Genomic DNA, 16,967 nt, shown 5'->3' with positions numbered 1-16,967 from the left:
TCCCTATACGTATTATATTTTTTGATAGCTATTATTATATTTTTAATTACCTTTAACATACATTTTTCTCCGTGCATGAAAACTATGATGTCGTAGTCTTAGATTTTACAAGGCCGCGTTTTCACGAATTTCACGAAACAGAAAGTAGTCGTAATGAATATCACATAATTGTTAAAATTCCATTATGTACTTGAACTGAGGAATTAAATATAAACAGTGAAATTGCGGGAATTGGAACTCCAACCAAGTCCCAATTACTGGCCCAATAATATTTTTTTTGGAGCAGATGGATTTTCTTTCTTTGTATTAATACTAATCTGATTGAATATTGTGGTATGACACGTAATTATGAATCCTGTACAAATTAATAAAATATGAACTGACATTATTGACTGGTAGTGTGTTCCAGTTTTCTTTAGAATGAGTAATACGTTATTTCATTCCATTGTCAGATATGCTTAAGTTTCTTCGAAACGTGAAGGCTCGCGCAGGTAGTGGGTTATTATTAAATTACGCCAATTAATTCTACGGTCTGGTTGCATTTACGCCCGGTAGACATAGTTCCAATTTTGAGCACCAATTATTATCGACGTAGATAGAACGGACTACAACAACAATGCCTCGTTCATCAATCGTAGTTTCAACAGTAACTGTACTGGAAATTATCCATTATTGAAAAACAAAGGGGAAAAATTGAAATAGATGCAATACATGTGTGGGAATTTGAGTTGAGGTATATTATGAGAAATGTGTTTTTAATTAGAACGTTCGCTAAAATGTTTGTAAATGATGAAATATAAATAGAAAATATTACGAATGCTAATTCTCAAATGGAACTAATAACAATGGTACATTGCGTTAGTTAGCATAGTTAAACTCCGCAACAATAACGTTCTTAATTCACATAAGTAACAACGTGCTTTCCGCTTTTTATGTTAATACAGATATAATCTTCCCCTTCTTCGAAAAAAAAATTAATCTTCAGCAAGGTACTGCTGGCGCTTGTTTAGTACGATTTTTCTTGTAAATGAGATAACATTGTTTTAATCGTTACTGTGGGATTTCGTGTGTTTTTTGACGGTGCGTGAACTAAAGTTAAAGTGCCGGTGGTGGACCATGATTAATTGCAACAACGGTGCGAAGGATATGAGAAGGGTACTATAGCCATACGAAAATTAGCCTATGAGACAGTCCCCTAAGATCTGAGAATCCAATTTTAATTTATGACTGATTTTGTGCAATATACCATATCGTCTTAATATTTCAAGCATGGTTCCGCAATCGTACACGGAATGAGTAACGTCAAGCATAAAATAACGATTTCTTTCCACTCTTATACTTTTAATTTCTTTATGTTAATGCGTAGTAAGTGATCGCGTGCTCATTAGATTCAAATTTTATATGTTCAGGATGTGGAGGTTTTTCAGCTTGTAATAACAATTAACTCCAAAAAATCGTCTCGAGTTAGGAGAAGAATGCCGTTTAGATCTTGATATCTAGAATGCTGTGGAGTTCAGGAAGCAAGGCATAAAATTATTGTCGTAAAATACACATTTATTCGTTTAACAAATCTTTGATTGGTTATTTTAATGTTTAAGCACAATATTAATTGCAGTCCCATTAAATAAATTTAATCAGAACATTAACTTTATATTATGTAATACGTGTGGTGTTTAGTGAAAAACTGGAAAATGAGTGTGAAATCATAAGGATTTAAAAAGACAGGATCCTTGGATGATTTAAAAAGATATGGACCTATACTCGATATCATGTCTATTACACACTCTGGACTTAAAAGCCCCTCCAAGCTGATATACTGATCAAGCTTTTTCATACTTCCGCCATGCAGTGATTTTTCTATCCCTTCCATTCTATGTTCGTAGTTTGTGAAGCGAGAAATTCTGTGAAATAACAGCATAGAAGATTTAAAGAGTCTCTGCAATACCACGTACGGAAAAGCTTACCTATTATGCTGAACTGTACCCAAAGGCTCATGAAGAATAATTTTGCGATTGACTGCTTCCGTCTGGCAGCACGAGGTGCCATAAGGTCACATATGAGGCACAAAGAATGTATTATGTCAATTTCTTCAAAATCTCAAATAACTTTTCCTACTAGGTTAGAATCTTCTGAGAACCTCCGTTTGAGACGATCAAATTTCTAGTTTTACGTTTCTAATTTTACATGTATTCAGCGTCTATCATACTAGACCAAAACATGCTATATTTTGTGTTAAATTTTAGACGCATAGTTCAGCTTTTAAGTTTTGCAAAAATTTTGAAGGTTTATGTGAATTTGCAAAGTTTACGCTAGGTGGGACATTACCTATTAAATTTTTACATGTTGTCTCCACAAATCCGAATAAATCTTTTTTATTGTGCTGTAAATCATCTTCAGATTTTTTCGGAACTTGTGTAGGTAGGTAGTAGCCTAGACATCGGGGCACCAGCAAGTTGATAAAAGCTAGCCACCGGCGATCAGGAATGAAAGCATTATTTCTTGTTCGAGAATATTACGTATTTTCTTTCTAGAAACTTTCCGTTTGTTGCTATATTAGCGAATTGAAGTGCGTTTAATCGAAGTTCATCGTGATTTCGCGATCGTGTGTGATACATTTACGTGTTATAAATTTCACTACAAGCGAGTGATAAATATTAATTATCTGTTATAAATCAATCATTAGTAATTCATTGCAAATAAATAAATCAAGTAATTAAATTTATGTTACACATGTTTTAGTCTAGATATAAAAAACATACCTAATAAGCGCTCTCTGCATGTATTTCTACATGTAGAAACTTGAACCTCTATAAAATCATTAAAACTTTTAGGATTATCTCTTAATCTTCTTAGAATCTACTTTCAATCTAGTATCATTGAAACTTTAGAATCCTCAAAGCGATTACAATCCTTATAATCGTCGGCGAACATTCTTACAATTGGTATTGGAATCTTGTCTGAATCGTAGAATGTTCTCAGAGCGCTAACGTCTTCTTAGAATTATCTTAGGATTTTAGAATCTTCTGAAGGTTGGTCTGTAATCATCGCGTAAACGTGGAAACTCCTGCGGGTGTCAGAGTTTTTGGTGCATCATTACAATCATTATATTAAGCTAATCTTATATAAATCTCCTACTTACAATTTTCTTATAATCTCGTTTGAATCCCATTTGAACTCTCACACCCCCTTAGAATCATTTTAAATGGATTTTTTTTCAAGATTGCAGAATTAATCCATATCATGTTTATAATTCCCTCCTTTTTTACCCCCAGAACAGGTGTCTATCATCCTGAGGTAAGAATTTTGTTAACATTGGTGGTATACCTGCATAGAAAAATTCTCTCGTCTGTTCATTATTCTTTTGTACGCACTGCTAACTTAACTCAATTTTCTTATGGGGCTGAAATGTTTACGGTTTATTTGTGCATTATTAAATAAAGTCTGGGAAAATCTTCCTAGAATATTCACAGAGTCTTCTAATAATCTTCTCCTTAAGACTTCTTCTTAAAATCTCTATGCAATGTTTTCCCTAATAATTCACGGAGTAATGATTTTTGGTTTACCTACTTTATGCTTTTGTCATAATAAATGGCACAATGAGGAACAACGAACAAATTTCTTAGTAAAAAAAAGCAGTGGAAATTATACCATTTTGTATAATGAAATTAAACGAGGCGTCTTTAGAATTTCATTTACCCCCTCCTCCTCGTCCCAAATTATGCTATTATAATAATTAAGTACGAACAAATCATCTGAAACACCTATACAGTCGACTTTACTCGAAAAATAAAATAATAACCACCCAGTTTTACTTATTTAAACATGAACCTTGTATTTAATCAGCTTTTTCCGGGTTAATATAAAATTTTAAGGGATAGATACAAATTAGGTTTTCTTAAAGAAAGTTACAAAGCATTTATTAACTGGAACGAAAACAATTACCCACTCCTGCAGCATAAAAAGGATCTAATTTTGAAAAATACACGTTACGTTAATCTTAAATTTCGCTGCACGGCAGTAGCTGTGGCTTGAAATAAATACGTTAAAGTGCTTTGCTCTTCTTTTAAAGCACAAACATCAAATAGATTTGGGGGGGTTAAATGCTCGATATCAAAGGTTAGAGAAACAAAAAATTAGGCCCATCCACTTTCACTTTGCGCGAGAAGAATTCGAAATTACTTCAAAAATAGGCTTAAAACTTGACAAATCTTCAGCTATTGATTTTCAGAGTGCCACGGATTAAGAGGTGGCGAATGTGCTTTTGTAATGATGCTACATTTTTGTTAAAAAGTAAGAGCGGCTTTACGTAAATTGCGCTGACAGTAACGAAAATAAACAACAGATCTGTATTATAAAATAAACATTCCCAGTTTCTACATCACGTTTTCACGTTTTGTCTGTACACCCACCATGCTCTCTTCCGAATATTCTGGCTGTACAAGATTTTCGATATTCAGGCGCGTTTAACAACAATAAAGAATCGGTGGCCGGTCGGACGGTAGAAACTTTTAACTTTCACTAAGCAGACAACTGCTTTATGTATTATTTACTCACATTCGAGCTAATCTTTTATGAATACGGACAAATCGTTTTTAAAACTTTCCACAAACTTTTACTACTTATCTTGACGATAACTTCAATCATTTATGAAGATTGCTTAACTTCTACACACTTTATTTCGAAAGTGGCGAACTGCGTCTTCAATTAAACAAATGGGGTAAACTGACCGAGAAATTAGCGTAAACATAAATACACGCTCTTTTTACCGTCGCGATAATTGACAGTTTTTACGTTGACCCCAATATTTAGAGAAACACCACCATCAAATAAACTCCTTCCTTAATTTCAAATAACTCGTCAATCTCAACGGACTTGATGACGCCAGCTTCAAAAGAACGCGCCCCTACTTACGCCAAAAATAACACGAAATTCTTCGAATTACCTTATCTCGTAACGGAGATAAGAACACGTGCGTTAATTAAATATGGTCCGATAAAAACCCCTCATCGCAAACGACCAGATGTGCCTACATTTTAAGACGAAGTTTCGCGTTTTACAATTAAATATATAAATTTAAATAAACAATTTACAAAATTTAAAAATCTTAAATCTAGTACTTCGTGCTTCGGAATTTGTCAAAAAATGTGTTCACACAGGAGGTTACCTATCAGTAAATTTAAGTGAGACAAGAAAAACCGACGCTAAGAGTCGGGTTTATCATAACGGCTCACAAATTTAATTGGGTTAGGAAAGAAAGGGATTGAGGCTATAGTCGTAATAAAAAATTTAATACTGAAACGTAAATTCAATTACGCGGTTTATTTATCTACAACTAATTAACAATATATTTATAACAGTCTTGAAATGAATTGGTTTATAACAGCGCCAACTATTTATTACTTCGGCGTTGAAATTGGGACTGAATTGATGACATATTTGTGTATACATCAATTTCTAACAAAAACTGACTATAACTGAGAAAAGGTTAAGAATACCGCAAAACTCTCGAAAATGTCGTATCTGAAATGACAAAAGAATTACAATTATTGCAGGAAAGAAAGCACAAACAAATACGTAGAACAATGGGAAAAACATGTTTTGTTTCTTACGACCGCCGAAACAAGTTGAAGTCCCCGTGGATTCTTCTCCAGTGACGTTCACAAAGTCTTGATTTCCGCAATGCGTCTAAACGTCCAGTCTGAAATGAAAAAGAAAACTACAATTCTTCCAGGAGAAAAAGTACAAAAATTACATAATCGAATTAAAGCAATGAGAACTATCCTTCACCAGAGGCGTTCTGCCAAGTTTTGATTGACTCTGTGAGGATAAATGTCACATCTGAAATGAGAATTGCAGGAGAAAAAGCACAAAAAAAATTACAATAATGAGAAAAATATACCTTGATTTTTACCACCGTCGCACACGTCTCCCTGGCTATCCTCCAGAGAGGTCCTACTCAGCTTGACTTATACTGTGTGGTGGGCACAAAAAATACAGAATCAAATTAGAACTAAGTACATATATGATAACATAGGCTTTGTTTTTTTACCACCGCCGAAGGCTCACTTGCTATTCTTCTCCAGTGGTGCATGTTTAATCAGTAGATATGGTTTATAAACAATTATAGATGCAGAATATCCAACGACAAACTGGATCCCATTCATTCTATTGATTTCAAAAACTTATACACGGTGCTCACTTAAGAATGAGAAAATTTAACCTTTTCAAATGGAAACCTCCTGATTTCTACACTGGAAAGTATTCGCCATAATTTAACCGATAGAAACTAAAGCAATACAATTTACACTTTGACCATACCTAGGCGATGTTGAAAACAACTCTTCAAATTTTTTGTCAATTTTCTCTTCTAGTTTATTCATCTACTCTCCAGCTTAATAAGCATCTCTTTCACAACTCAATTGAAACTCAAATCTCCACTTCCTCTGTTCTGCCCTGCCGTCTATAATAATGAAAGATTAATTAATGATCCATTTGACACCATGACTATCGAACTATATATATAATGCATTCAAAGTAGTTTTATACAAGAAGAAATCATGTTTCAAACTTCCAAACCAACAAAATTTAGACCTTTCACCATGCTGTTTTAAACATGTCCATAATATGTTCATATGTCTCTTCGTCCTACTCATGTATGATTATCGTTTCATTATTTAGAAATTCCGTTCATTTCCTAAATTTTCCTACTGGAATTAATTTCTTCATCCTTTTCATTGGGTTTCTATTCCATCATTTTTATAATATTCCCTCAGTTCCTTCTTTTTCGAAATGATCTTCATTTCATTGCATTTCAATTTATTTGGAAATCATTTATTATCACTTCGCGCTCTTCTACGCCTACTTCAAAAATGTCTTTCATTTCTTTTGTACCTCTGGAAAATCTATTTTACCATTCCTAATTTTCCTACTCCTTGCATTTCTGGAATATACACCCGATTTATCGTGTCTACGGGGTCCTTTGGGAAACATTTGTGCATACTACAGTCGGAATTCGGATAAAAATTCTCTTTAAGTAGGTAACAAGATACTCATACGACCACTGCTACGAGGCGAAGCATTAACACTAAAACAGAAAAAAGCAGAAAGCATCATAAAAGACCCAGGGGAGTGCTACTTGAATCTTATACCTGACCTATTTAGAGACGCTATGCGTAGAACTAGTAGTAGAATATTAATGTTAATTAACTTCCTTTATAAATAAGTAAGAAAAAGTCCTATTCATCCACATAGAATAAACCACCTAAACACAGTTGGTGTTTAAAACGGAATAATTCCTTAATGATAATTACAAAAATTAATAAACTAACCGTACTTCTAATGTGCATTATGTAAGAAGACGAGGAAGTGAAACGCGCTGTTAGTATCGTTATCAATTGTTGTTTAATGATCTCGGTGGGAAGCTATAATTCATATGGTATATTGTTACCTTTGCGGATGACTGACAATCGGTTCTAATCAACTAACGGTCAATATAACCTAATTAGAAATTTAAATCGGAACTTTCTCATTAAAGATTAAGATGTTGCGACAGTAATCTGATGCGTTGTTTATTAAAAATCAATTAATTTGCATTCCATTACGGATTACGTATTAATTAGGTGTAGTTTATTGAACTTTTAAAACTGTGTATGGTAATTCTAGTTGTCCTAATAGTTATTCGAATCATGATATATGTAGCCCAGTCTGAACCTTTCCTGTCTGCTCTAATATCTTTATCATTCCTCAAATCAATGATAATAATGCTTCAAGAGCAAATTTTTCAATTCTTGCTTTTTATCGTATTTTGAGTAAAACCGTCTATTTTCGAAACTACTTTTTATTAGCAAGTGTATTTTTTATCATCCTTTTTTCTGGTAGCAATTTAATAGTTAATTGTTTCTATTTGGCATTGGTTGACGCATTCCAATCGATTGTGATGGCACGAATGCATGTGCACAGAGATTTGCACAAGTCGTTCAAAAATTAAAAGATGGTATCTGTAATCCTAAATATTGCATAATTCCAAAAAATTCTCACCTAATGACAGATGGATGACCGACAATTAAAACGGCACCTGCCAAAATAAACATTTGAAACGGACTCTTCAAAGAATGCCGCCATGTAATGGCTTCGTGTCGTACCGTTCGACAGGTAAAGCATGGCGAACGTTTAAGAAGATCTCAAAATTCCTTAATACCGCCGATTTCAACTCCTGATAAATCTTTAGTTGGAAATTGTAAATTACCCTTTACGTGCGAAACGTTAGGTGAGTGTGACTATAATTACAAAGGTATTTTGAGAGAATAACTAATTAACAACAATTATTTACGGAGGTTTTTTATTTTGTTTCAGTTGAGGTTGATGGGTATGGGCCTTATAAACCTGTGCCGCCACCTAAACCTCTACCACAGCAAAACTCCAGTAGTGCACCACCTCCGCCCTACAGAATGCCACCGTACCCCCTGTTCAACGAGCCAAGTATTCCAGGAGCTACCGGTTTGGAATCGTCTGGAAATTTAAGCAACTCGCAGGGATTACAAACGCATTCAAGCAAATTCCCGGTAAGTAATTAATTGCCGTTTGAAATAAAATTAATTTATTGTTCGCGTCGGTGGTACAACATATGTTGTCACATAATGTTACTGCACGGGTAGGTGTAAAACCGAAATTAGTACCCAATTTACATTTTACAAATGGCCTTAATTAATCAGATATGTCCACCGACGGGATTCTCGCAAGTGCATCAAGCCGCTTCTACCGCGCTTAAAACATTCACTTAACTCAATTTTTTGACAATTATTTAACCATTACCTCACCTGCGTGTTAAATTCAGACGCATAGTACGAGAAGAATGAACGGTTTTTAAGTTGTAATAATAATGGGTTTCTTTTTCTTACTTTATGCGTGTACGTTTCGCATTCTTCCACGCCCTCACTGCGGTATTGTAACTTCATTGTTTCTTTTGTGCATTGCTGTATGAGTCTCAAGTGTACACTCACCTTTATTTTTAATATATTTAAATGATATTCTTTGGATTAAAGAACCTCTAAACTTTAAGTAAAAATGGAGTCGTACATAATTGAGAAAACAAATTAGTTTTCTATTCAGGACGTGGAATTTGGAAACATTTTTAAAATAAGTGATATTCGTCTTTTTTAATGTCGGCATTGCGTAGTTTGCAATAAGGTAATAATTTTACGAAGGAATTTTACAGAACGAAGAGGTGGCGAAGAGTTTGGGAAAATTGACTGGCAGAGTTTCGAGAGATTACCTTTGTGCGTTACCAAAAGTTGTAGGAACTTATAATGAAACCAGCAAAAGGTTTTAAAAGACTGCTTTACTATCATGTTAAAATGTGCTATAATGATACCATTACTTGAATGAGGCAACTTTTCTTTCTTTTATGTATTTGCGATTCCGAAATGCCGGTTTCGCATATGAAGGAGAGGCGGAAGCTTCAGGAAGTAGTATATGTTCTGTGTATTGATACCTATACGTAATCATTTGGTTGTGGAATAGTTCATCTATCTATCTCTATTTTTTCTGTGCTAGTTACTTTAAAGAACCGTATTTGAACCCGAAACAATAACGTTACATACAGATTTAATTACAAACGATCCTTGTCAGCACAGGTGACAGGTGAAGACACAAAAAGGGGCTTCCTGTTAAAAAATTTTTCGCATTCTAGAAACCGAAATTTATCACCAAATCCTAAGCTGAGCAAATCCTGAGAATAATCTATTTTGTTAACGCGCTTCTAGCGAGTTCATAATTTTGCGATGGCCGTTCGTCTGTCCGTTACCACGATATCTCGAAAATGAATGGACCGATTTCGATTACGATGCAATTTTGCAGGTGGAGATCGGAATACGCGAATTGGCAATGTGGACTAAAAAATAAGGAAGATCTTAATTTTCGTTAGTTATTCAACCGAATTCTCTATATTTGCTTCAAATATTGCAAGATTTAAAAAGCTTTCGTAATTTCACTGTCATCTATCACTTAACTCATTCTTAATTTATATGATTAAATTATTTTGAAGTGTAAGAAATTAGACTTCAACCATTGAATAAAAACACTATAATGTAAATTATTTTTCTAATAACTTTTAGTAATAATACACAAGACATGGATTCAAGTACCTATACTAGTCTTTCAATTGACTTTTTCACTGTAAGACACTATAAGGATTATTAATCAAAATGAATAAAACAATTTAAAATAACGAAGCGTGACCCAAATCCATTATAACTGCAATGAGACAAAATAGAAAATAATTTAGCTGAAACTGACCCATTACTTCGCAGAATTCTATTATAGTCTCCCATATAATGATTAGCTCAGCTGGTAACTGAACGCCCTGTGTACCTGCAACAAGCGCCTTTCTGTGTGGCCCTTAGTACTTCTCTGGTTCTAATGATAAGTGTCAAATTACTGTCGAAAATACTTGCTCTTTGTATATTTTACTGCTATGACTAAGCCTTTACGTCATTACAGATTGAACGAGAGGTGATTTTATCCAGTGCGGATAAAAACTCCAAAATTCCAATACTACAAGAGTACAAAAAAAGATCAAAGTCTGCCATCGCACCTGACATACCTCCCAAACAAATGGCCGCCTGGACACAAGCTCAAAGACAAATGACACTGCAGTCCCAGGTTTTGAATCCTGATCAGGTAAGGGTTGCAGTCCGCACATAACAAGCATGATAAATTAAGTGATGGTTTACGATGGCTAATAGCCGTTACTGTGTCAACAGAATAAATAAATATTCCAATATGCAATTTAAAGCTGTTTATGGCGCTATCAGGTTAACAGTTCCACAATTTACTGTAATGTAATTTCACCATTCCCGAACGTAGTGTTACGTTAGAGTAATTATTTAATTAATACCTTTGTATAAATTAAGTTCATTGAACATCACGATAACTGTTTATTGAAGGCGATTTCTGATACTTTGTGCATTTCATGCAGAACGATTTTAATATGAAGGTATGGATTAACGTCTGGATTTGTTTCAGTTGTGACTGTAAAGAGTTGTGTCAGAACCATTAGTCTATTAAATTGATTATCATAGCGTGCACGGATTGTGGCAACCAAAATAGGTTCGGGAAGGGGGGCATTTGAAATAGTTATTTACCTAACAAGTTCGGTAAGTTAATTTTCCCGCATGAGCACTTTGTTTGCAGCACGACCGTAGGGAGTGCTGCATTTAGTGCGAATGCGGGAAAATTCTTTCCGAAAGAGTTAGGTACAATATTTTTTGTAACGAATTGCGTAAAAAAAGGTCAAAATTAATAAAGTTTTGTAAATTAGCTTTTTTTTAATCATGAGTTGGTAACACAATCATATGTTTGGTTGGTAACATAATTTTGTAACTACCCACTTTTAATAATGCACTGGTCACATTTAAAACTTCCACATCTTTGGTTAATACATATTTTGCCTTTGCAATGAGTGCTACTACTGGTCACGGAATTGCATCGTTTGCACTGAATATCTTGAGTTGCGTAAATACACTCGTTACATTTAAAATCCTTGGAAGCTTTGTGTGTGTTAATATGTGCTTTCTTAAACTGCATATGCGAATAGTTGCAGAATATCACTGGTCACATTTTAAGACGTTTTAACAATAAATTTTACTTTTTCTTGAGTTCCAATTCTGAAAAATAATTTGATTGCGTTATAAGTTCTTGTTTATATATTTACGTAAAACTTAGTGTACGTCTGTTTCCGATTAATCGCACTAAATACCCTCAACCAACGGTTTAATTGATTTTACAGCAGATGACAGTTAACCATGACATGACGCTCGTTGACTTCAATAAGTACTACCAACCGAAGAACGCACATAACCCCTTCTCTCCAGCGGAAACTAAAAAACACCGCGATGCGGGAAAGTCGTTTTCCCGTGCATCCAGGATGCTTGGAAACATTATCTTTCCATTCAATGAGTACAAAAATGTATTTTCCATTAGATGCGCATAACTCTGCGAACGAAAAAAAATGATTTGTGAAGAGAGGGTCGAATGTGTGAATTATTTCGCGGTTAGGGAAATACGTGTCAAGCTTTTTGTAGGGCTCGCTATCTATTTCATCCAAAATTAGGTAGGTACATTACTGGTACGAATTCCCTATAGCCATTCGCCCTTATCGTCCAATTGGTCGTCCAATTCCTTGATTAGGTGGAACTATTAGGACGTCTTGAAAGATCCGTGTTTAATCCAGCGAATTTGTAACTGTAACAACATACGGGATAACGGGACCATATTTCATATTGTATCAAACGTACCTACACTTTTGTCAGAGACATAATCAGCAGCAATGAACTTGAGTTGAATTGACCTGCAATTAAGATCTTGAGCAAGGGAAAGATTTTTGATTATTTCAGAAACAATACATTCATAAACTATTAGCATCACTTCGTTATGCAAATTGTTACAGGTGAAGAACAATGAACTACAACGTAATTAGTTGCCAAGTACAACGAACGGTATTCCCGTATAAATAAACTAAAAAAATTACAAAATGTTTATTCGGTACCTAGAAATTCCTATTACGTGTGCATAAGAATGTAAAAATAAAATAACCTTAACGCTTAAAATGGACAATACGTTCATATTTTGTAAGTACATGCCGCATCTTAAGTAGCTACGGTGATAGCGTGTCGTGCAAATAAGTATACCTGTCTTCTTTATTTCCTTCAACATTTTTAATGCCATTTTATTGGCTGTGCAACTATATTTTCACTCAAAGATATTATCGGCGGGAATTGTTTATATTCTATGAAGACGGTAGTACCCTCAGGAAATGTAGACGTCCTCACTATTGTTACGCGCGTTTACGTTGTTGGTTGCCAGGTGATTGTTGTTTGTGTACGAAATGGTCGAATTCGCCTTAAGCTCCGAATCTGTAAGTCTAACTTGCATATTTTTTGTGAACTAATGGCACACGCTCCTCTGATTATTCATATCCGGTTAATCACCTTCAAGCTTTACGAACTGTTAAATGTGCGGATAAGCTTGGATGAACGTTTGGTGTTCCCCTAGGTATTGTTTTATTTAGAATGAAATTTAGACATTTTTTGAGAAATCCAGTAGGTACCCAATGTGACCACTTTGCACTTTTATTTCATTATTAAAGGCCCCATATAGCACACAAAAGACATTTGAAGCCGATACCAATAAATATCGTTTCGACCTAGAACGATTTCTCATAAATAGGTTAATGATAATCGATATGAAAGCAGAGTTATTAAAATGTTTAACTCATCTCCCGCCTTGTAACGATCGATCTTTTGCAATACCGTATTTGCAAGTAATGCATAAACCACACCTTCCTAAACAAACGGTCGTACCTCTTCTATGAATACTTAGAACTAATTTAGAAACTGCGAACGTATTCTTTCGCCTTGGCATTGATGGCAATTGTTAGGTCGTAATAATTTGTACTATTTTTTGTTGTTTAGATTCATCCAGCGCATATCCATCAGACCCAACAAAATAATTTGCACAATGGTGTAGACCAGACGGGTCTATACAGATCACCATACCTGTCCGTGTCAGATTTTTACAATGGCCAAAATACTGGCGCGGTTCCCCGTTCTACGTGGCAAGGCGGAGAAGTTAGACCTTCGCCTGCTCCACGCCAATACCCACAAAGTGATGACAATCAAACGAATTCTCCCAATGTAGCAATATCTATAGAAACTGCAAAAGACAACAATCAAAAAGAGACACCCAAGAGTTCTAAGTCAGTAACCAAGACTTATCATACAATCAAAGACTTGATCTCCAATCGGTTTCGGAGCGGAAAGGAAAACTCAGATGAGAAAATGGACGAACCTGGCTTAAATAATGTTACAGATGAACTGAGAAAAAGTGCAAGAAGCATAGACCGCCTGGGTGACGAATATTCGGACGAACTCACTAACAATTTTAAAAAGACAGTCGGTGATCAGGGTATTTATGGTAAACCAAGAACGGAGCCAAATTTAAACATGCAACAACAACACCATTACAATCAACAGATGATGCAACAGCACCTACTCTCACAGCCAGCCCCGCAATCGCGTCAAACTGCTCAACAGTACCAGCTGGCACAACAGCTGAAAGGTCAAGGACAAAATTTCTACCCCAATCATCAGCTCACCCAAGCAAGATCTCAAGAAATTTTAGCCCCGTGCACTCCTGAACAAATTTATTACCAAAGTCCGTACGGTTCCGCAGCTCAACGGCCTATGCAACGTTACGGCATGTCGCAAGGTTCGGAACAGAATTATATTTTAATGCACCACTCCCAGTTGGACGAGCGTGAAATGCAGAACGAGAGGTTTCTTGATGATCGCCGGCCGAATGTGGAAAAAAGAAGCGCGCAACAATTGGAAAGGGATAATCTGAGGCAAAGAAGCTTTGAGACCCGTAGGACTGCATCCCAGCCACAACTCGCGTGTGATGACGAAGTTACAGCCGAGACCACCACCAATCACCCTTACCCGCACCTAGTATCAGCTCACGCACGAAGAGGCTCGCACGGGAATCTAATTGAAACTATAGGCGCCGCTAATGAGAATGAAAAAGACAGCGACGACGGTGGTTTCCTAAAGCGCACCACTGACAGACAAGAAAAGGAAGGATCCGACCTACAAATCCCCGATACCAGCACGGGACCAAACACAACTGACACGCAAGAAAGTAGTGGATATAACGATTCGAAAATTTCAGATGCTCTGATGGGTTCGCCCAGAAAGCGACTCGAAGGCGAGATTGGCAGAATAGAAGGCGTCTACAACATCGGCCAAAAACCCATTAAACCCAAAACCGACAAGAAAATGACGGGAGAATCAGGGGCGAGTTCCGATTACGATAAACCAGGCCAAAGTTCATCAAATGCCGATTCTGGGCGAGGAAGCGCCGCTTACAGTAGTGGGAGGCGACCCGGCACCAAAGGAATACAAGAATCCCCCGAGTTACATCGTAACAAAACCAACTTCAAGGACCTCTACCACTCAAGTAATTATCACTTTGTTAATTTTCTTGTGCTAAAGCAATCTTTCATTAGGTCAAGATTCTGAATGGGTGGACGTTGTCGAAAACGAGCTGCGTACCATCCTTGAACCAAAATTGCACGAGCTCTCCTTACAAGGAAATAGCGTAGGCATCTCAAATTCGACCTTAAGCGAAAGTATATCATCGATGACCCCACCGTTACCACCTCTATCACCCGGTGAACAATCCTCGCCGAATTTAACACCACGAAATTCCGCCAAGTTTAAGAAACATAGCAGGTAATCAATCTCAACTTGAATAACCTAGTTTTAATTAATGCCAACAGCCTTCCGTATGGAAGTAAGCCGGATTATGGTCATGAAACGTACAATAAGTTACACAAAGGGCACGCGGTGGGAACGGGTCGTTGGTCGAATGCGACACCACAGAAACAACGAAATAAGAAGATAGATCACAATGCGGCTTTTAGAGCAAAGCAAGGTGAGATTTAGGCTGACCAAATCTAGAACTAATCGTTTTTTTAGCTTTTGGGTTTGATAACACTGATATTGCGTCGACTACAACCCGATCTTTAGATTTGGAATCGATGCTCGACAACCAGAGTGATTCGGAGGGCGATATTAGCACGACGGACGCCAGAGCCATACGCAAACAACTGGAAAGTCTCGAAGGGATGTATTCTGAGGTGTTAAAAATTTTGGGAGTGAAGAAGCACATGGGGCGGTACCAGCCGTCGGACCCTAGGTTTAGTAAGAGACGTTACGGCAGCATGTCCTCTTTGCCTTCCAGCTCTGTGAGTAGTAGGCCAATACGAGACAAACGACGGGCCAACGAAGACAGGAAGAAGGTGAAAGATATACGCGGAATTAATAAGCGCTTCCAACGGCTTGAATCACACGTAGTGACCTTGGCTCGGTCCGTTGCCCATCTGTCTTCAGAAATGAGAACGCAGCACCTGATGATTCAGGAAATGGAGACAATACGAGGAGAGATTTCCGCCTTGCGAACACAAACGAATATGCTAAACGTAAGATCCCAGTCGGCGACGCGTGCGGCCAACGGTTCCAAGGATCTCCCCAACCTCACTAACCCCACACGTGTCAAAAAACTGACTAAGTTTTTTGGAGATGAGCCGCCATTGTTAAGACTCTTCCTTAGAAAGCTAGGATACGAGGTAGGTTGCCTTTGCCTTGTTCCCACGTAAACAAATTCGCTTTGTAGAAATATGCCAACGTCTTTGAGAACGAACGAGTTGGTATGGTTGAATTGCCATATTTGAGTGAAGAAAGATTACAGAAGATGGGCGTTCCTTTAGGACCGCGGTTGAGAATACTGCAGGAAGCACAAATCTCAGTTTGTAAAGATACAACTTTATGTATTGTATAAAGACGCTTTATAAATAATGGCGGCTCAGAAAGCCTCAGTAATATTACTGTTAATTTATTACACGTTAGTAAATATTTATATATATTTTTTTTACTTTTATATCTATATTAAAAGTGGTCATTGTTGAACGTTAATTGCCAGTGGTACCAAAGAAATTAGCATCATATGCCTAAATTGCTAATTAATTAGCTTCAATGTACATGATTTATTAAATTAGGATATTGTATTAATTTAAGGATATCAATAAGTACTGGCTTTAATTAGTGTTTCGAATTTAATGTTGTTTGCTCTTTTTGTTTTAAATGAAAGGTGCAGATTAAGATCAAATAATTCTAATATTAATGTTGAACGAATAAATAACCGTAGAACAAAATACGTGTGTCTATAATTCACTCGCATCATCAATGTTACTAAACCTCGTTTAGCAGCAATTTTACTTCTAAAATCCCGACAATTTTTAAAACTTTTAAAAAGAACAAAGAAACACATGCATACAGCTCTCCCTGTTTTAAGGTCACCATTTTGAGTACCTGTCCCTTAAGTAGGTAATTCGTAATCCTCAATCCTTTCAA

At 36.3% G+C, this 16,967-nt stretch overlaps 1 protein-coding gene across 5 annotated transcripts in view; it reads left to right on the top strand.

Moving 5' to 3' along the window:
- The window catches only part of LOC116167798, an 80,180-nt gene extending 63,414 nt beyond the window's left edge, over positions 1-16,766 (top strand). Inside the window, exons 1-9 of one of the 5 annotated variants that reach the window (XM_031483327.1) lie at positions 1,008-1,155; positions 8,048-8,266; positions 8,353-8,561; positions 10,498-10,677; positions 13,470-15,012; positions 15,062-15,287; positions 15,335-15,489; positions 15,534-16,183; positions 16,231-16,766. In XM_031483327.1, the coding sequence (XP_031339187.1) occupies positions 8,125-8,266; positions 8,353-8,561; positions 10,498-10,677; positions 13,470-15,012; positions 15,062-15,287; positions 15,335-15,489; positions 15,534-16,183; positions 16,231-16,395 (3,270 nt within the window). In that variant the 5' untranslated portion in view covers positions 1,008-1,155; positions 8,048-8,124 and the 3' untranslated portion in view covers positions 16,396-16,766. Of the gene's footprint in view, positions 1-1,007; positions 1,156-7,999; positions 8,267-8,352; positions 8,562-10,497; positions 10,678-12,624; positions 12,914-13,469; positions 15,013-15,061; positions 15,288-15,334; positions 15,490-15,533; positions 16,184-16,230 lie in introns of those variants that run through there. The other 4 variants (XM_031483328.1, XM_031483326.1, XM_031483329.1 and 1 more) reach the window with 4 other exon arrangements.
- The last annotated feature ends 201 nt before the right edge of the window (positions 16,767-16,967 follow it).

Source organism: Photinus pyralis, unplaced genomic scaffold, assembly GCF_008802855.1.
Source record: "Photinus pyralis isolate 1611_PpyrPB1 unplaced genomic scaffold, Ppyr1.3 Ppyr1.4_LG4, whole genome shotgun sequence".
Classification (NCBI taxonomy): Eukaryota; Metazoa; Arthropoda; class Insecta; order Coleoptera; family Lampyridae; genus Photinus; species Photinus pyralis.
This window is presented reverse-complemented; position numbering and strand designations above follow the sequence as displayed.